Genomic DNA, 22,119 nt, shown 5'->3' on the forward strand with positions numbered 1-22,119 from the left:
CAAAGAGAAAGTATATCCCTCCTTGCAAACAAGAACCTAACTAACTCTGGGATACACATTTCACATATCTATCGCATCAATGTTCCATCCTGAATGTAACCAGGGAAAGGCCTGGCACCACCTTCTCTAATCCTTCTCTTCCCCACACATTCTGTCCACGGTACCCCTGTTATGAATACTTACCACATGGAACTGTAATCATTTGTTTATATGTCTGTGTGTGCTGTGATATTTTCAAAAGCAGGAGCAATGCTAATTCACTTCGCTATAGCCTTGGAAGGACTTGCAAGAAATATTTGATAAGCAAGCCAATAATGATCCTTCAAAACCGGAAGCTGTTCATGTACCTATTTATAAGGTTTTTCCAAAAGAGCCAATTTTTAAATTTTGACAAAAAGGTAAGGAAGGTAATTTCATTTTTAAAAAGATACTTTTGACTATCAAGCTTCTGCTCCCTCTTGGCCCACGTAAAATCTTCTAAACTTCACAGGGGCAAGGAATGGTAAATTCCTTCCTGGCATGATCACGGCTCATAGTTGTCCCAGTGATGGTTTTGGACACCGTGCTCCATTTACTATGTGAAAAGACACAGCAGCCTGAGTCAACCCAGTGGGAGGCAAGTGTGTAGTATTTGGGGACGTGACTCAGTACTGTCCTCAGAATACCTCCCTAAGGAAAAAACAACCAAGTCAGCCTGAAAACAGTCACCACTCACATCACAATCACTCAGTCTAACGATCCCGAAAGCAACGGTGAAGACACTATGACTTAAGGAAGAAGAAATAAAGCAAAACGTTATAAGCCATTTAAAAGAGCTGTGTTCTGGCCGGGCGCGGTGGCTCACGCTTGTAATCCCAGCACTTTGGAAGGCCGAGGCGGGCGGATCACGAGGTCAGGAGATCGAGACCACGGTGAAACCCCGTCTCTACTAAAAATACAAAAAATTAGCCGGGCGCGGTGGCGGGCGCCTGTAGTCCCAGCTACTCAGAGAGGCTGAGGCAGGAGAATGGCGTGAACCCGGGAGGCGGAGCTTGCAGTGAGCCGAGATTGTGCCACTGCACTCCAGCCTGGGCGACAGAGCGAGACTCCGTCTCAAAAAAAAAAAAAAAAAAGCAAAAAAAGAGCTGTGTTCCACATAAAAACACATATATGCCACAGTCACTTAAATGTGTAATAAAATGTCTTCACTGACTTTTCAAATTAGCAATCTAATTTCATGCTTTAATTAAATACACTCTATCACAGGGAGAGAACACACATGGTGGCATAGCCCTTCTTTAGAGGTAACTACAGAAAAAATAAAGTTTTGTTTGCTATGTATTTGTTTCAGTTCTTTCATTCTATGTTAGGCAGAATGATTTATTTGAAATGAATTTTTAGCAACTTCAAAATCATGCAATTTACTATTTGGGGAGCATAGCTTATTAGTTAACTTGTCAGAAAGACTTGGCAAGTTTCACTAGCACTGTCTAGCTATTTGATCTGAATTACCTTTCTCCTGGTCTGTAAAACACGGGTTATAATAGCATCTACCTTGGAACCCTGTTATCATGGTTAAATGAAAGAAAGCACATACAGCATGCTTTATGGGATGCTGGCATACAGGAAGGGCTCAACTGATGTCTGCCACTATCATTGCTCTATCAGTTCCTTTGTTTTCTGGTTATTTTAGCACTCACCTGATTCTCTATAAGAACCTTAAAGGGGAGTCATCAATTATATTGTTTCTTGGAAGTTCCTTTTTAAAAGAGAAGGGAATGAAGGAAAGTAAAGAGAGGGGAAGAGCAGGGGCGGGGAGGAAAAAGGAAGGGTGAGCAGGGGAGCAAATATAGAAGAAGAGATAGAAAGAATAGCAAAACTAAACGAGTGGGATAAAGCATACATATTCGGTCTTTCTCCAAGCCATAAGAACTCAAAAAACAGAAAATTAGCTGCACTTGCAAATGTCTGTGGTTAGTGACTGCCAGGCAGTTTACAGATTTTAACTACAGACATCCAAACACCTTCGAATTTGAGAACACAGAGCAGAACTTTGTCATAATAACTTCAAATTCAAATAGCAAAGTCTACACAGAATCTCTTCTATAAAATTGTCTCTTCTTCCATTTCTTTAGTTTCCTTCTCTTGTGAAATATTTAATTTAAATATTATGACTGGGCGCAGTGGCTCATGCCTGTAATCCTAGCACTTTGGGAGGCCAAGGTGGGTGGATCACCTGAGGTCAGGAGTTCGAGACCAGCCTGGCCAACACGGTGAAATCCCATCTCTACTAAAAATACAAAAATTAGCCAGGTGTGGTGGAGGGCGCCTGTAATCCCAGCTACTCAGAAGGCTGAGGCACAAGAATCGCTTGAACCCAGAGTGGGCAGAGGTTGCAGTGGGCTGAGATCGTGCCACTTCACTCCAGCCTGGGCAACAGAGCGAGACTCTATCTCAAAAATTAATTAATTAATTAATTAATTTTTATGTGTACAGTTTCCCCAAAACTCAAAGCACTTCCTACCATCACTGTGAATCTCTGAAACATATTTACAACTTAGCTGTCTTTTTCACTTTGCCATTCTATTCAAGACTATCTAACATGGCTGATCTAATTGCAGAACAGCAGCCTCATTAACGTGCAATAATGACTTGGAAACCTGTTTCAGATAACAATATTCAGCCAATTACTGTGTGAATAAACCTCATAAAAACCCATCAAGGATATTGGAAACCGTGCAAGGAAGTGCAATTCCAAGCGACAACTGATGTGTAAGCTGATCATCCCTGACTTGCTTTCTGAGCTCCAGCCCCCTGACACCAGGCACTCCTGGGAGGAAGCCTAGTAGTCATTCAAGTCTTTTTCTAAAAAACTAAACTATCAAAACATCACAGAGGTATTTGAAGTCAGCTCCTACTCAAGGAGAGATTAAATCTTTCATATTCACGCCCAGTATTTTATGTTTTCTGTTCAGATGCACATACATCTATTAGGCTGATTTTCCTTTTCTTCCTGTTTATTACTCTTACTTTTCTTTTTCCCTGTAAAATCACTCACTCAGTATAAAATCACAGACACAGACATGACTACAGGTCAAAGAGGCAACAAATTACACTTGGTTAGAAATTGTTTCTATCACAGGCAGGAACAACTTCTGTTTAAATATTTCCTACTAAGGGGATCCTCTGTTGATACATGGCTCTAGCCATTAGAAAAATTTTAAGTACAACAACATCAGCAGTTAATTTTTACTGAATGTTTGCTGTGTGCCAGACCCTTTGCTAAGCACTTGAGAGGAATCCCCTCAATCTATCCCCATAATGGAACTCTGAGGGTGTATCCCTGCACCCATCTTAAGCATGAGAAAGCCAAGGCTCGTGGGGTGACGAACCCACCTAAAGAGACACAGCTGTTAATTAACAGAAACCCTGGGTTTCCAGACACCCAAGCCCAGGCCTCACAACTTCTCCTCCCAGGTCCTGATGTCAACCCCTGTGCTCCCTCTCCTCTAGGACAGCTCTTCACCTATTTTAAAAGTGCCCATGAAGCTTCCAGCCCTGTGCTGGGCTTTCCCCTGAGGCTTCCTCAGCAGGATGAAGAGGAATCTGGGAGCTTGTGCAGTCCAGACCTCTGCAGATGGAGAGTACCTGAGCGTTAAGAAGGGAAGGCCAGGCCTCCAGTCTCCCAGCCGAGGTAACACAAGCTCCCGCACTTCATGCACCCTGTCTCGTCACTCTCTGCTCATCCTCATTTTCCAAGCCCATGACCAGATATCATGTCCTTACCCATGGTCTATTCACATTTCTTAGTTACCAAGAAGGACCTCTCTTCATTCTGCTACAGGAGGCTGGGCGGTGAACCCTGAGTCAAAGCTGCCCTCCAAGGCCAAGCGGCAAATGTCCTCCTAAGGGAGCAGAGCCGGAAAGGTTTCCTGAACAATCCACATCAGTTCCTATCCAATTTGGTGCTCACTGCTTATGCAGTGAGCTCAAATGCCCAATCCAAGCCAATTTCCCATTTTTTTTTTTTGGAGGATTTATACTCCGAAAAAAAAATAATTTTATATATATATATATATACATACATACATATATATATACACACACACACACACATATATATATATATATTTTTTTTTAAGACTGAGTGTTGCTCTTTCGCCCAGGCTGGCTGCAGTATAGCGATATCGGCTCACTGCAACCTCTGCCTCCTGGGTTCAAGTGATTCTCATGCTTCAGCCTTCCAAGTAGCTGGAATTACAGGCACACCACCACATCCAGCTAATTTTTGTATTTTTAGTAGAGACAGGGTTTCACCATGTTGGCCAGGCTGGTCTCAAACTTCTGACCCCAGGTGATCCACTCACCTCAGCCTCCCAAAGTGCTGGGACAGCCTCCTAAAGTGCATGAGCCTGTAATATTTTTAAATTAAATTAAATTAAATTATATTAAGTTTTTTAATTAAACTCAGATAGTGACTTCAAAAAAGTACTACATTGAGACAGTGACTTTAAAAATCAAATTCAGATAGTGACTTAAAAAAATACCAAATTCAGATAGTGACTTAAAAAATGCTCAATTCATATAGTGACTTAAAAAATACTAAATTCAGATAGTGACTTAAAAAAAAACCTCACAGCTCTGAAATTACATTTAGAAGCCATCATTTTTATTAAGCAATGGTCTTACAGAAAAGAGCCAGACAGATCTTTCTGAAATGCCTATAGATATGCGTAGAATTCAATCAGCAACCTCGTGTTTCCATTTTCTCTCAGTCAGGTGGCGCCGCCTATGCAGAGGGAGGTGATGGATTAAGCATTATGGGCCTAAGTGTTTTTACATTGCGTTTTAGTGTATTTATAAAATACTTGCTGAATTTGGGACACTATACTAGGTGCAGTAAGAACAAAAATGGATTATGCATTGTCTTTGTTCTTAAATAGTCTGAAAGACAAACTACACTCCTGTGACATGCAGCAAATGCCTTTGGGGCAATTACAAAGCAACATATCAACAAATACAAAATCACGAAGTACAAATCCAGCAGCCAAGTGCTGACAAGGAGGATCTCCAAAGACAAAGAGCCTTTGCAAATAGAGATGTGAGAAATAAGTTTTTCCAGGGCTTAGTATCAAAGACAAATCTAGAGGGGAATCTGAAGAGAGACCAATGATGCTGCTGCCCCTACAGAAGTATGTAATAGCTGCAAGTGTGCAACGGGGCTGCCTGAGAAGGGAGGGTTCCTTTACAGCACGTGTAAATAAAATGTGGGATTCTTTTTTACCTGAATTGACCAGTTGTTGTTCCATCACCCCGCAGCCAAGAACTTCCAGCCATTCTCCATGAAAGTTGATCTCCATCTCAAAGGAAGGATGCGTAAAAGGAAAGTAGCCGTCCACCCATCTTATCTCCAGCTCTGCAAAGTTGCCAAAGAAACAAATAAGTAATGTTAAATAGCTGTCTGCCCTTTCTTGTGATCAAATTTTCCCTTCCACTAATGATACCAATTACTACATTCTGAGTAAAATAAATAGCAAACAAACTAATTTGCAACATGTTAGAGTGAGGCAATAAATCTTAAAACTTGTGAAAAACTGGGCATGCCTTCTCCAATATAAAAAACACTTCGTGAAATTCCAGGACCCTCTGAAACCAAATCAATCACTTGTCAAATCCCTGCCAGCAGCTGGCAGAAGAAAAAACTAGGCCAAGATCATGGGAAAGCAAGTAATTCTGTTAGTTTCTACACATGAAAATGACATTATTTCAGAGTTAAAGAAAGTATATTTTTACTATATTTTCCTCCAAACTTACATATCAACGATATGACCAATTCAAGATAAACTGATCAACTTTTACTTCCATAAGTATATATAGATATATATATTATTTTTAAGTTTGTAAAGCTAATAAAAAGTCAGATTAAACCAAATCTATCAGTCAATTTTAAGTAAAATGTTTTAAAAGTCCAACATTTTTCCTACAGATGAATGATTAAAAAGTACATGCTAAATGCCAGAATGAATTTCTAAATAAGCAAACATAAATACAGCACTTTTGAGAAAAAGTGCTTAATTTAAGCAATGGCCTTATTATTTAACAAGGGAAAAGACTAATGAATTCAAAACAATTAAAGCCTGCAAAGAGCAGAGGTCACCAAAAGCAGAGAAACCATATCAGAGGGTCACCTAGAAGCTCGACACCCACTGAGAAGAACACAGAAAAAAGTGGGCATTTGGACAAATCCTGTGTTCCTGTCCCTGTGTTCCTTTCCCTTCCTGTGCTGACCTCTTCTTTTTTTAGGCAATACTTTGCTAAAGGACTCGACTCTCCATGGTAATATGAACGTGCCCTCCTGTGAATTTAAACTACTCTGTTCTCACCCCAAACTACCTGCATGTTAAATCTTGTGGGAATCAAAATGTGAAGCAAATAAAAATAATGACAAAAATGGCTTCCATCTATTGAGGACTTCCTATGCTTCTACCAACCCATTTCATAGATTCGGGAAAAAAAAAAAAAAAGGCAATTGTCTTGCCCAAAGTCCCACAGCTAGCAGATGACTGGGCCACTGTGCCAAACCCAGGTCTGCCCAACTCCAAAACCCCTGCTCTTGCTCTTGTTGTTTTTTTGTTTTGTGTTGTTTGATAGGATCTCACACTGTCACCCAGGCTGGAGTGCAGTGGCTCCACAATCCTAGTTCATTGTAACTGCAAACTCCTGGGCTCAAGCAATCCTCTCGGCTCAGCCTCTGAGTAGCTGAGACTACAAGCACGCATCATCATGCCTGGTTAATTTCTCTACTTTTTTTACTTTAGAGATGAGGTCTCGCTGTGTTGACCAGGCTGGTCTTGAACTTCTGGCCTCAAGCAATCCTCCTGACTCCAACTCCCAAAGTGCTGGGATTATAGGCAGAAGCCACAGCACTCAGCCCCAAAACCCAGCTCTTGACAGTTAAAACATAATTGTCTGCCCATCAAAAAAGATATTTTGAGAGTCAAACAAGATAAGAGTGTAATTATCAAACACAGGGGGGCTTTCCTATGCCCCAGATTCCACAGGAGAAGGCAGATTTTTCTTTAATTGATTTGTTTTAATTGCATTTATTTTCCTTCTTACCTGCTGTCTATGACAAGGGTCAACTGATTTCTGTTTACAACAGTAATACAGTATTTCCCCCTCTTATTTTCTCTATGGTATAATAGACAAACATTAAAGTGCACAGATATAAAGTGTATAATGTGCCAAATGTTGACATAGGTATGCACCCATGATACTGTCACCACAATCAAGACAATGAACGTAACTATCACCTCCCAGTTTTCTCATGCCCCTTTGTAATCCTACCCACCTGCCCACTGCCCCACTCTTCTCCTGACCCCCCAAATCTGCAGGTAACCACTGATTTCTTCTGTCACTATAGATGAGTTTGCATTTCCTAGAACTTTATAAAAATGAAATCATATAGAATGTACTCCCTTTTTTCTTGCTTCTTTCATCGTGGTTATTTTAAGATTCACCTGTGTTGTTGCACCTATCAACAGTTCATTCCTTTTTATTGCTGAGGTCGCATCAACACTTTTTCTAACTGGGAAAAAAAAGCTGGCCTTGTTGCAGGCCATTGGAGAAATGTCCCCAGGTCCCCTGAGTAGTCAACTTTTCTGTGTGGAAGCTCAGACATGCAGAGCCACTGCTTATTTGGGACTGTCTTCTGAGAAGAAGGGATTTATACACCTGTATCCTTGTCCATCTTTGGGACCAACAAGTCCCTATCAATATTTTTGTAAAAAGCACCAGAGACAATCCTGCTAACAAACAGAACTGTGTGACGCCTTGGGACATGCAAGTGAGTGCAGAAGGACTGACAGACAAAATAATTTTTATCTTTCTTTTTTTATAACTCTTGGCAGGTACGCGGAAAACATTTTATGAGACAGTTTGGAACAATATATTTTGTGTACATGGCTTTTGACATTTGGCCTGAATTTTACCAAAAGCAGGAACAGGACTCAGGGTTAACAACACGATTTCATATAATTAAATATAATTAATTTTATGTAATTAAACGTTACCTAAATGCTTGGAACACAGCGGTAAAGTAAGTTCTACACAAGTTTACTTTCTCAGTATGCTCTTAGGTTCTGTTAAAAAAAATCATTTTAGATAGGTTAAATAAATATGGAAGAGTTCAGTTATACAACTCCATCTCTCACAAATGTAATATCTTAGGTTCCCCCTAGTCCAAGAGGAAGGCATTTCAAGACATTAATAAGCACTCAAAACAATTACAAGTGTTGATTAAAGTCATTCCATAATCAATGTTTATTAAACCCTAACTAAATGTCTACTGCATATGGTCTCATAGGAAGACAGGTCCCTGTTTACACACACCCACTAGAGCTGCTGGTGCTGATGGCGTCAGCACAACACAAGGACAGAACTGAAAGTGATGTGATGGCTCTTCCCTTCTCCAGGAACGTTCCTTCACTGAAGGGCTTTTGCTTTACCACTTCTATAATGAGAAAAAACAATTATAGCTTTGGATTGAACATTTCTGTAATGTTGAACAAATTCTTAAGATAAAATATGTTTTATCAACCCTTGCTCTTTTTTTGGTTTAAGATCTCAGCCACCACAGCCCTCAGTTTCTTCTTCCTCAGTCATCCTGCAGGTGTCTTTTTTTGGTAACAACGTGAGTAACTGCTCCACAGTGAAAACTACAGATAGCCAAGAAAGAAAAGCAGGGAAGTTAGCCCATGTTTTTCAGAATCCACCAAGATGATAAACACTAACGATTTAATGGAGCAGAATCTGTTGATAATACCATAGAAACTAAAACAGAAAACACAGACTGGTAAAAGTTGTGTCTAATGAGACCAGGAAGTTTTTAATCCTTTTTACCCCCTCAGATCCTCTGCTCAGTTTCCTTTTAAAATCTATACGACCCCACAAAGAATGCCAAATCTATACACCATTCATTTGCTTTGCTCTGCTACTTTAAGGACTTCCTCAGTTTTTAAGATTTGCCTCTTTCACATAAATAGACAAAAGTCAAAATCTACGCTTTTGAAGTCTTATCCATAAAACCTTTGCCTAGACCAATGTCCTGAAGCAATTCATCTATGTTTTCTTCTAGTAGTTTTATGGTTTCAGGTCTTACATTTAAGTCTTTAAACCATTTTGAGTTGGGTTTGTATACGGTGAGAAAGACAGGACTTGCTCAGAATCACTTATTGAAGAGAATATCATGATGGATATGCTAATTTCCCTGATTTTATCATCACACATTGTATACATGCACTAAAATGTCATTCTGTACCCCATAAATATGTACAATTATGTGTCAAATAAAAATAAAAAAGGCCAAAATTTGCAAAGCACTATTTTTGAGTACACTGTGTCTCTACTTCAAACATAAATAGTAATTATTTGAAAGTAAATTACATTAGTGTGAACTTTTTCCCACTATACCATATTTTCTTACACATTTTAACAATTTAAATTTGTTAAGTTGAGGGCTAGACACAGTGGCTTATGCCTGTAATCCCATAGGAGGCTGAGGCAGACAGATTACTTAAGATCAGGAGTTCGAGACCAGCCTTGCCAACATGGTGAAACCCCATCTCTACTAAAAATACAAAAATTAGTCGGGTGTGGTGGCACATGCCTGTAGTACCAGCTACTCGGGAGGCTGAGGCACGAAAATTGCTTGAACTTGGGAGGTGGAGGTTGTGGTAAGCCAAGATTGCGCCACTGCACTCCAGCCTGGGTGACAGAGTAAGGTTCAGTCTCAAATAAATAAACTAATTGTTACATTGACACATTAACAGAGATTTTTTAAAAAATCATTGGTAGTGAAATTATTTCTTGAATACTTTGATATTACCCCCAAAATACACTTTCTTCTTGTTTTTCAAGCTGTGATCTCAAAATTACTGTAGGTATTATTATATCTAGTTGAAAAAGCATCTTGACAAGCTTCTTGTATTAAAAGATACAATGCCAAATAACTAGCTCAAAACTATGTTGAGTGTGACTTATTTCACATGTCAAGTATTAGAAGTCAGAATATTTACTAAAAATTACGTATTTCGTGTTATATATTAATAGAGGAGCATTTTCAGTAAGCATATCCAAATCATATGGATTCATTATGCATAAGACTAACTTCTTATTGGGGCTATAGAGGAAAATTAAGTGCATATATGAACTATATATCTAGTGGAAAATAATGCCAAGGTTTTGGGTTTTTTTTTCTATTTCCTTCTTTCTTTTTATGAGGGGGGAGGGGAACTTAATAATTTCCTAAACCACACAGATGAAGCTCAGAGCTTTTTTAACGGCTTCAGAACTCTGAGATTACAGCAACTGTCAAAAATTATACACCTCAATTTACAGCCTAGAGCCACATAAAAGAAAGTATACTTTAGAAAAAAAAAAAACACACCTGGGTTCAAGCCTCAGCCTTCTACCTTTTTTCCTGTGAAACCGTGGGAAGCTTACTTACCTTCTTTGAGCACCACCTGCCTCTTCTCTACACCGTGGATGATGATTGCTCTCACCCAGTGGTTTCAAGAAAAGACGCTGTGGGAGCCCAGGTTTTCTCAAGGGGCAGCGATCGATCGTCTTTGGAGATCTGGACACTGACTCGAATTTCTCCTCTGAATAAGGATGTTGAGTTTGTTCAAGAATGAGGACAGCCCAAAGTCCAGAAGCAATCCCTCAAGTGGGACTTGAGAAATAAGTAGAAATTCCTCCAGGACAGTGACAGGAGCCCAAATGGAAGAGGTACAGCAAGAATTCTAAGCCTTTCTCAACCCCAGCAGGACATCACCTGCCACAGGGAGGGGGACGGCAGCACTGTACCTCGCCTGCTCTGTGTACCAGCCTCCGGACTTCTGCACCTTTGGCAAGACCAACCAGGGACACGTACAGGGCGGGTGTGTGTGTGTGTTTGGTCTCTTCCCACCAATCCCTGAAGGGCCTGAGCACTCTGTCTGACATACTATAAACATTTAAGTAGACGTCATTCCATCCCATCCCACCTTCGTTATGGATCTCATTCTGAATAAACATCACGTTCCATTTCCCTGATTTATTGACTCATTAAAGAGATTCCTCTGTTGTTTCCCATACCGTTTGTATTTAAAGATGGGACTTTGCTATCAGAACTGCCTTCCACAGGTGGTAGAATCTAAATTTTGAAAGATCAGTGGCCCAAACTAGAGCATATACCAGTGATTTTCTACACCATACCACGGGTACCCTCCATGAATAATTTTTTTAAATTAACTAAACAAATATGCCATTAATCACTGGTGCTTGGCATTATTTTCAAAATAGATTTTCCCTCAGTTGACACCAGAAAAAGAGTACAATATAGTGGTCTAATATCAGGGTTGCCACTCACACTTTCTGAACAGCTATGCAGTGTGTATCCAAGAAAGGAAACAAACGTGGAAAGAAAAAGGAAGGAGGGGACTCTCTGGCTGGAAATAAATTCTTAAAAACCTGGGATCATCCTCAATAACCACAATCTAACCACGGGAAATCGTCCAGCCGCCACTGTCAAAGACACCTGATGATTCCATCTCTTCTGCTTCTGTTGAAGACCCATAACCTTTTGATAGAGCCCATTTTTTCATGATGTTTCAATAGTGCTCTAACAGCATTCTTTTATATATTGTTTTGTTTTGAATAGGAAATATGTTCACAAGGTTCAAAATCAAAATACTATAACAGGATCCATCTCATTATGTAATAGGGCATGACAAAGATGTCTCACTTACCTTCCTTCCCCATCTTACCCCAATCTCCTGGACCCTTACAGTAAACTCTCAGTAAAAAAAAGGGTTTCCTTTTTACTGCCAGATGTTAAGCCAATACAAATATCTGTTTCTGTTTTCCCTCCTTTCTTATATAACAAGCAGCATAGTGTGTACTTGATTCGGCACCACGCTTTTTTCACTGAATGATATGTCTGGAGGCCTCTCCACATGAATGCATAGAGCACGCCCTTAGTCCTTTTCTTACTCCTGCCAAAGATTCCTGCATGTGGCCCACGTTCATATAAGAAGTCTTACTGATACACACTTGGAGTATATTCAGTATTTTGCTACTGAAAGCAATGCTGCGACTAAATACCCTGTCGAGTTGAAGAGGAAATGCTTTTATGATTTTAATAAATGTTGCCAAAACACCCTCGATAGGTGTTGTATAATATTTTGCACTAATATTAGCTTTCACAGGGGCCAAGGCCATAGAACTAACTGGTGGAAGAATACAACGAGAGTGTAGGTCCCAGACAAAGATCCAGGGCTTTGCCGATAAAAGAATACCAGCTCAACCATCTTACACAGCTCCCACTTAGATAAAGCAACAGTTGAGTACCCACAGGCAAATTCCCAGGGCTGCCTTCCTCGCCCTTGCTGTTTGCATCTCATCTCTCCCCTAAGAGAAGAAAAGAGTGTCTTCTGGACTCAGGAAATGTGGCTGGCAGTCATAGGGAAGAGGAGGCACTTTTAAGGCCTGAAGCATCCATGTGGGAATACAAACACTGATTCTGTTTCCAAAGCCCACCTCACACGCAGCATGAAGTCAGTTGTGACTTATACTTCATCCCTACCTAGGGCCTTACAAACCTGGCAATGCCACCACTGTGACTCTTTAAAAGCGCCATATATATCCTATGTGTCCACACAACCATGTACCCTGGAGTCCAGCGCTGCAGAGTGCCAAGTGGAATAAAAGCATTCCTACTACAAAGTTAATGGTAAATACCACCTCTTCCCTCTCATAGAGAGTAATAAAATCCTCCAGCGCGGGACCTTCCAAGCACACAACAGAAGATATTAACACTGTTTCAGCCACAATGACTCCTGCTAAGACATACACAAAGCAATAGGGGAAAAATAAAAGGCAGGCGATTTCCTCCACCATTGGCAATGGTGTAACTGGTCCCACAGCTATTATTCTTCTGCTTGGCAGAAAGACCAGTGTGTGAAAGTGCAGTTTCACACTGTTTCCCTGGGACTTCTCTACGCAGGGATCCTTTTGACTAGGGCTTGGATCGCAAGATGATATGATTGTTTCTCTACCTCACAATGAAATGAGAAATGGAGTATGGCACAATTTAATGGGCCCCTCATTCTGAAATCTGGGTATGGGTTCAGAGGCACTAGGGTAAGTGATCACTCGCGTGCTCTCTATCAAGCAGCAGAGGGGACAATCCAATAGCATCCCGGCCTCAGGGAGAGCCACAGCACAGCCCTTTGGTCCTCGATCCTCCTCGTCAACCTGTTCTCGAAGGAAACTGTCTTCAGATCCCTGCAGACTACACAGAGAGGCACTGTAGACAGAAGGCTCACACACCAGCCTCCACAAAGCTGGTCGGGTGGGGGACAGCCTGGATCTAAGAGTCAGCACAGATCTAGAAGCAAATCCCAGCTTTATCACTCGCAGCTGAGTGACCTCAGGCCAGTTACTTAACCTTGCACTGCTTCAATTTTGTCAAAAATAAGAATATCTCACAGAGTTTCTGTGACAATTCAGCATGGAAAAGTGTGTAAAAAACCTAACACAGTACCTAGCAGCTCATAAACACTCAGTGGGTATTTTTTTTTTCATTGAATGTCATGAAATTCAGCTCATAATCTGAAACATCTCACTTTTTAATAAAATATGAAAAAATAAACATGTCTAAATTGTGTTCCTGGGTAACTGACATTTACTGTTCATTTACTATGTGCTGGGCACTGTGCTAAACACTTCCCATGCCTCCTCTCACTTCATGCTTATGCTGATGTAAGGCTGGCATATAAACTCATATACACTGAACAATCATTACTCTCATTCCCACTTTGCAGATGAGGGAAATGTGACTGCAACAGCTTACGTATCTAATCTCGGTTTACAGTAGAGAGTAAATGCCAGGATCAGAACCAGGTGTGTGGGACAGCACAGCCCCATGCTGCCCTCCACTGGAGCAGCCAGTGCAACAACACATTAACTCAGCTTCCAATACAAAGCACACTCATGAGACCAAGAAGGCATGGTCTGTGTCCTTGTTCCCCTAACACACAACAGTGACATTTATGATTTTAAAAAAAGAGAGAGAGAGAGAGAACCAAACAGGCATAGTCTAAGTTGAAAGCTAAAACGTGATATGGTTTGGCTGTGTCCCCACCCAAATCTCATCTTGAATTCCCATGCGTTGTGGGAGGGGCCCAGTGGGAGGTAACTGAATCACGGGGGCAGGTTTTCCTGTGCTGTTCTTGTGATAGTGAATAAGTCTCATGAGATCTGATGGGTTTAAAAACAGCACTTTCCCTGCACAAGCCCTCTTCTCTTGTCTGCCACCATGTGAGACGTGCCTTTCACCTTCTGCCATGATTGTCAGGCCTCCCCAGCCATGTGAAACCGTGAGTCCATTAAGCCTATTTTTCTTCCCAGTCTCAGGTATGTTTTTATCAGCAGTGTGAAAACAAATTAATACAGTAAGTTGGTGCCAGCAGAGTGGGGCACTGCTGAAAAGACATCCAAAAATGTGGAAGTGACTTTGAAACTGGGTAACAGGAAGAGGTTGGAATAGTTTGGAGGGCTCAATGTGGGAAAGTTTGAAATTCCCTAGAGACTTGTTGAATGGCTTTGACCAAAAGCTAATGGTGATATGGAAAATGAAGTCCAGGCTGAGGTGGTCTCGGATGGAGATGAGGAACTTGTTGGAAACTGGAGCAAAGGTAACTCTTGCTATGTTTTAGCAAAGAGACTGGTGGCATTTTGCCCCTGTTCTAAAGATTTGTTGAACTTTGAACTTGAGAGACATGATTTAGGGTATCTGGCAGAAGAAATATCTAAGCAGCAAAGCATCCAAGAGGTGACTTGGGTGCTGTTAAAGGCATTTGGCTTTATAAGGAAAGCAGAGCATAAAAGTTTGGAAAATCTGCAGCCTGACAATGTGATAGAAAAGAAAATCCCATTTTCTGAGGAGAAATTCAAACTGGCTGCAGAAATTGGCATAAGTAACAAGAAGGTGAATGTTAATCCCCAAGACAATGGGGAAAATGTCTCTGGGACATGTCAGAGGTCTTTGTGGCCGCCCTTCTCATCACAGGCCTTGAGGCCTAGGAGGAAAAAGTGGTTTCATGGGCCAGGCTCAGGGTCCCCATGCTGTGTGCAGCCTAGGGACTTGGTGCCCTGTGTCCCATTTGTTACGTGACTGAAAGGGGTCAACGTAGAGCTTGGGCCATGGCTTCAGAGAGTGCAGGCCTCAAACCTTAGCAGCTTCCATGTGGTGTGGAGCCTGCAAGTACACAGAAGTCAAGAATTGAGGTTTGGGAACCTCCACCTAGATTTCACAAGATGCATGGAAACGCCTGGATGCCCAGGCAGAAGTTTGCTGTAGGGGTGGGGTTCTCATGGAGAACCTCTGCTAGGGCAGTGCAGAAGGGAAATGTTGGGTAGCAGCCCCCACACAGTACTGGGGCACCACTCAGTGGAGCTATGAGAAGAGGGGCATCGTCCTCCAGACCCCAGAATGGTAGATCCACCAACAGCTTGCACCAGGCACCTAGAAAAGCCACGGACACTCAACGCCAGCCCGTGGAAGCAGCTGGGAAGGAGGCTGTACCCTGCAAAGCCACAGGGGCAGAGCTGCCCAAAACCATGGGAACCCACCTCTTGCATCAGCATGACCTGCATGTGAGACATGGAGTCGAAGAAGATCATTCTGGAGCTTTAAGATTTTACTGCCCCACTGGATTTCACATTTGCATGGGGCCTGGTAGCTCCTTTGTTTTGGCCAATTTCTCCCATTTGGAAAGGCTGTATTTACCCAATGCCAGTACCCCCATTGTATCTAGGAAGTAACTAACTTGCTTTGGATTTTACAGGGTCATAGACAAAAATGACTTGCCTTGTCTCAGATGAGATTTGAGACTGTGAACTTTTGAGTCAATGTTGAAGTGAGTTAAGACTTTGGGGGACTGTTGAGAAGGCATGACTGGTTTTGAAATGTGAGGACATGAGATTTGGGAGGGGCCAGGGATGGAATGATACGGTTTGGCTGTGTCCCCACCCAAATCTCATCTTGAATTCCCATGTGTTGTGGGAGGGGCACAGTGGGAGGTAATTGAATCATGGGGGTGGGTCTTTCCCATGCTGTTCTTGTTGCAGTGAATAAGTCTCACGTGATTTGATGGTTTTAAAAATGAGAGTTTCCCTGCACAAGCTCTCTTTTCTTGTCTGCTGCCATGTGAGACGTGTCTTTCACCTTCTGCCATGATTGTAAGGCCTCCTCAGCCAGGTGGAACTGTAACTCCGTTAAACCTGTTTTTCTTTCCAGTCTCAGTATGTCTTTATCAGCAGTGTGAAAACGGACTAATACAAAATGTAAACTTCCACAGGCCAGAAGCAAAACAGGAAGAGAGGATAAAGTGAGCCTGCTGAGCTTGGGGTCCACAACCAAGAAGAACCAGGAGCCTGCCTCCTGCAGGATGGCACACTGTGGGCTTGGGGCAGGAGGGAGGCAAAAAGCTTCAAGTCAGAGGCTGGGATGGGATAAGCTCCATGACGGTGCCAGAAGGAAGTCAAATACTGTCACCCAAATGCAGCATGGGGCTGTAGCTCTAAGGAGCTGTAAGATTAGGGATCCAAGCCATGGGCATAGGATCAGCTCCATCCCCTTGTTGTATGAGTGCTAGACATCTGATGGATCCCTGGGAAATCTCATTCTGGATTTCAAGCCTACAGAATTCGGTGGAATCACCTGCAAAACCACTTATAGGGTGAAAAGCAAGAGACGGGGGATGGGGAAGAAGGACAGGAAGGAAGAAAACAGAGAAATGGTAAAGAACAAAAAAACCTTCCTCTGAATATGACCCTGCAACCCAAAATTCTAAAACACATGGATAAATCTAATGCTAAGTAATACAGCCAGCAAAACAAATAATCAAACATTAACTTACCTCAGATGAGATTATTTTTATGAAACAATCTGAGACTTTAAAATAAGTGTTTTAGATATCCTAAGAGATACATGAAAGTACAACTCACTGATGTGTTCTAGAAAATAAAATTCATAAAAATTCTGATTTTGTAAACCAGATCTAAAAATGTATCTTCAGGATTGTATCCATCTCCCATCAAATTCTTCTCTGAGAAGGAAAACACCAGCCACCCTTTCAAAGAGTTCCTGTCACAAACATTAAGCTGCATCAGAAAAGAAGACCAAAAAAGACACAGAGAGTAAGTGATGAGAGAGATGTAAGAATATAATGAAGGCGAAGAGGGGAATGAGATGTAATAGAAAATTGCAGGAAGGAAGGTCCAGAAGGAGTAGCCAAACGATTCAAATGAAAAAGAGAAACTTCCACATCTGGACAGGATGGAATAACAAACCAGTTTTACCCCTCCATATGAAAAACTAAAAAATAAAAAAGGACAAATATATAAAATCACACCACTCAAAACATAGGATACCAGGTGACCAACGACACAGAACCCCCAGAGGGGTGAGACCTAAGGAGAACACAGGAGAGCCCAACAGTCTCCTTGATTTGAGGAGACAGAGCCAGGAGTCTGGACAAGACAGGATAGCTAGAATTCTCAGGGCAGAGTAAAGGAGAGAAGAGAGGCGTGCAGAGAACTCTGGAGATCTGCAGAAGAACCCCTTCAGCATTCAACTGAACACTGATCATGTGTGTTGAAAAATCTACCTGAGGTCAGGGAACAAACCACACAAAAGGATTAGAGGGAATAAAGTTGGAGCTCACACAGGACCAAGAATAGTGCCAGTTCTCAACGGCCAAGTGGAAAACCTCATAATTCACAGGTTATCAGTTACAGAGCTAAGATAGGTCTCGCATAGGTAGTGGGCAAAACTATCCCCAGACTAAACTCTATACTGGTCCTGCCTAATAAGGCTTACAAAGAAGACCTAAAATGATCAAAGTGTTTCTAAGTAATCCCAGAACAAAGCTCATGGATACTAGGAAGGTAAAAAATATCCAGCGCATCAGTAGGTAAAATTAACAATATTTGGCAATAGCCTATAGTAAACTACCAGGCATGCAAAATAGAAACAAAATACATAAGGAATAGAAAAATCAAACGCAATTCACCAAAGAATGACAGATGTCAGAATTAGTAGGAAAAAATGCGTTAAAATATGTATTATAATATTCGTTATGCTCAAAAAGCTAGAGGAAAGACTAAACATGTTAAGTAGAAACAGGGATGATATTAAAAATATCCAAACTGAAGCAAATGAATGAGATGAAAAATACACAGGATGGGGTTGACAGAAAATTAGACACTGTAGAAGAAATATTGGTAAACTTGAAGATAAAGCAATAGAAATCATCCAAAATGCAATACAGAATGAAAAAAAATCACTGAAAGAGAAATGAACAGAGCACCAGTGGTGGAAAAGTTTTAAGTGGCCACATACACATGCAAGTGGAGTACCTAAAGGAGGAGAGTGACAGAAAGTATCTGAAGAAATAATTGACCAAAATTTCCCAGATTTCATGAAAAATATAAATCCAAGAAGCTCAACCAATTCCAAACATAAGAAATCTGAAGAAAACTGTATCTATGTACATCATAATCAAACTGCTTAAAACCAGTGACAAAGAAAACATTGCAAAACGACTCAGAGAGAAGAGACACATTATGTACAGAAAAACAAAGACAAAAGCAAAGTTAAGAGCAGATTTCTCACAGGAAACAGTGCAAGTGAGAAGAGATCTAGGAATATCATCTCTAAAAAACTAAAAGGGCCAGGGCACAGTGGTTCACACCTGTAATCCCAGCACTTTAGGAGACCAAGGCAGGAGAATCACCTGAGGCCAGGAGTTCAAGACAAGCCTGGGGAACATGGTGAGACTCCATCTCTCTGCAATTGTTTTTTTTTTTTTTAATTTTAAAAGTTAGCGGGGTGTGGTGGTGCACAGCTGTAGTCCCAGCTCCTCAGGAGGCTGAAGTAAAAGGATCCTTTGAACCCAGGACTTGGAGGCTGCAGTGGGCCATGATCACACCATTGCACTCCAGCCTAAGTGACAGAGCAAGACCCTATCTCAAAAATAAATACATAGAAGTAAAAAAACTATTAATCTAGAATTCTTTTCCCAGTGAAAATATCTCAAAAATAAAGGCAAAATAAAGGCTTTATCGGACATACAAATGCAAAAGAATTCATCATTAGCAGAAGCAGACTTTCTGCTGTGCAGAAGGAAAATATCAGTTGGGAACCCAGATGAAGAGCACTGAAGATGGTAAGGACCTAGGAGACATGAAGGCTTTTCTTATTATTTAAATATCTTTAAAAGCTGACCAACTATTCAAAGCAAAAATAATCATAACATATTTAGGGGTTGACAGCATACATAAGAATTAAAACATGTGACGGCACAAAGGCCAAGATGGGAAAAAGGGAAGTCTGCTGTTCTTACGCTATACAGGAGTGGGGTAATAGCACTCAAAGTGAGACTGTGATAATTGTAAACCCTAAAGCAAATGCTACAATAACAAAACAAAAAGTTACCCCTCATAAGACAAAGGAAATAAAATGGAATAATAAAAAATACAGTTAATCCAAACAAAGTAAGAGAACAAAGAAAAAAAAAGTTACTCATAGAAAGCAAATAGCAAAATGATCATTCAAATCCAACTACATCAACAATAACATCAAATGTAAACAAACAATCTAATTAAAACAACTTTAAAAAAAACAAAGTTACAAGAATTTAACCGATTTCAAGACTTATTATAAAGCTACTGTGATAAAGACAGTGAAGTATTGTGTCAAGATAACAAATAATAGATGCATGGAACAGAATAGAGAGTCCAGAAATAGCCCCAGACATATATGGTTAATTGATTCCAGACAATGGTACAAAGACTTTGCAGTGCAGAAGGAAAGGTCATTTCAAGAAATGATGCTGGAACAACTAGTTATCAATATGGAAAACAAAATTTCAATCCATACCTCAGATCATCCATAACATTCTTCAAAGGAATCATAAATCTAAATACAAAACTGAAAACTATAAAACTTCTACAAGAAAACATAGTAGAATAATCTTTGTGACCTTGAGTTAGGAAAGATGTCTGAGAAACAATATCAAAAGCATAATCCATAAGAGAAAAAAATTGGTTAATTCGGTTTCATCAAAGTTAAAGAACTTCTGCCTTTTGAGGAACAACACCAATGAAAAGACTGAGTGAAAATATTGCAAATCCCACATCCCACAAAAGAATCATATCCAAAATTCACAAAGTTTCAAAGATCAATAAAAAGATAATAGGGCCAAGTGCAGTAGCTCACACCTGTAATCCCAGCACTTTGGGAGGCCAATGCGGGCAGACTGCTTGAGCCCAGGAGTTCAAGACCAGCCTAGACAATATAGTGAGACCCCATCTCTACAAAATATAAACAAAATTAGCTGGCATTGTGATGAGCACCTGTAATCCCTGTTACTTGGGAGGCTGAAGTGGGAGTATCGCTTGACCTGGGAGGTCAAGGGTGCAGTGAGCTGAGATCATGCCACTTCACTCCAGCCTGGGCAAAAGAGCAAGATCGAAAAAAAGAAAGAAAACAAATGGGCAAAATACTTGAAACTTTGCCAAATAGTTCTATGAATGCAAATAAGTACATAATATTCAGCATCATTATCGACTAAGAAAATACAAATTAGGCAGGGAGTGGTGGCTCACGCCTGTTATCCCAATACTTTGGGAGGCCGAGGTTGGTGAATCACCTGAGGTCAGGAGTTCTAGGCCAGCCTGTCTAACATGGCGAAACCCTGTCTGCACTAAAAATACAAAAATTACCTAGGTGTGGTGGCATGCACCTGTAATCTCAGCTACTTGGGAGGCTGAGGTGGGAGAGAACTGCTTGAACCCAGGAGGTGGAGGTTGCAGTGAGCTGAGATCACACCACTGCACTCCAGCCTTGGCAACAGAGCAAGACTCTGTCTCAAAAAAAAAAAGAAAAGAAAATACAAATTAAAATCATAATCAGATACCACTACACTACACTCCTGTCAGAATGGCTAAAATTACAATGACTGTAACAAGTGCTAGCAAAAATGAGGAGCAACTTCCACTCCTAGGCACTGCTAGTGGAAATGTAACATGGTACAACCAGTTAAACAGTTTGACAGTTTCTTTAAAAGTTAGTCATGGCCGGGTGCGGTGGCTCACGCCTGTAATCCCAGCACTTTGGGAGGCCGAGGCAGGTGCATCATGAGGTCAGGAGTTCAAGACCAGCCTGGCCAAGTTGGGGAAACCCCGTCTCTACTAAAAATACAAAAGATATTACCCAGGCATGGTGGCAGGTACCTATAATCTCAGCTACTCACAGGGCTGAAGAAGAGAATTGCTTGAACCCAGGAGGTGGAGGTTGCAGTGAATCGAGATCACGACGCCGCACTCAAGCCTGGGTGACAGAGTGAGACTCTGTCTCCAAAAACAAACAAACAAACAAAAACAGTCATATAGCTACCATGGAGCCATTCCATTTGTAGCTATTTACTCAAGAAAAATAAAAGCTATGTCCATATAAAGACTTGTCCACAAATATTTATAGAAGCTTCATTTGTAATAGCCAAAACCTGGAAACAACCCAAATAGCCAACAAGAGGTGGATGAATAAACATATTGTGGAATATCAATACAATGTAATACCCTACTTAGTGACAAAAAGGAATGAAGTATTGATCACACGCTACAAAATGCATGAATCTGAAAATAATTACGCTGCGTGAACGCAGCCAGAGAGAATACATACAATAGGATTTCCTTGAATATAAATCTAGAAAATGCTAACCAACCTACAGTAACAGAAAGCAGATCACTAGTTACCTAGGCCTGGTGGGTAGGGAGAGTGGGCAGAAGAGGTGGTAGAGAGACAGTGAAGGAGCACAAGGAAACGTTTTGGGGTGATGAGCATATCTTGATTATGGTGATGGTTTAGTGCGTGTATCATTATGTCAAAAGTTATCAAACTGTACACTTTAGTTTATTGGAAGCCCATTATAATTCAATAAATAAAAGAGTAAGCAGAAAGATTCAGCATAGTAAGTGTTTTCCCCACTCTATTGAATTTTATAATTTGGAAATCAATTGTGACCTCAACAG

General features: G+C 40.9%; 1 protein-coding gene across 21 annotated transcripts in view; it reads right to left on the minus strand.

The window, feature by feature from the left end:
- The window catches only part of FARS2 (phenylalanyl-tRNA synthetase 2, mitochondrial), a 524,433-nt gene that overhangs the window by 324,587 nt on the left and 177,727 nt on the right, over positions 1-22,119 (minus strand). For 20 of the 21 annotated variants that reach the window (XM_063632667.1, XM_063632663.1, XM_055263664.2 and 17 more), the window contains one exon: positions 5,264-5,395. The exons of the other annotated variant lie outside the window; for it this stretch is intronic. In XM_063632667.1, coding sequence (XP_063488737.1) covers positions 5,264-5,395 — 132 coding nt within the window. The remainder of the gene's footprint in view (positions 1-5,263; positions 5,396-22,119) is intronic. 21 annotated transcript variants of the gene reach the window in all.

Source organism: Symphalangus syndactylus, chromosome 23 (assembly GCF_028878055.3).
Source record: "Symphalangus syndactylus isolate Jambi chromosome 23, NHGRI_mSymSyn1-v2.1_pri, whole genome shotgun sequence".
Lineage (NCBI taxonomy): Eukaryota > Metazoa > Chordata > Mammalia > Primates > Hylobatidae > Symphalangus > Symphalangus syndactylus.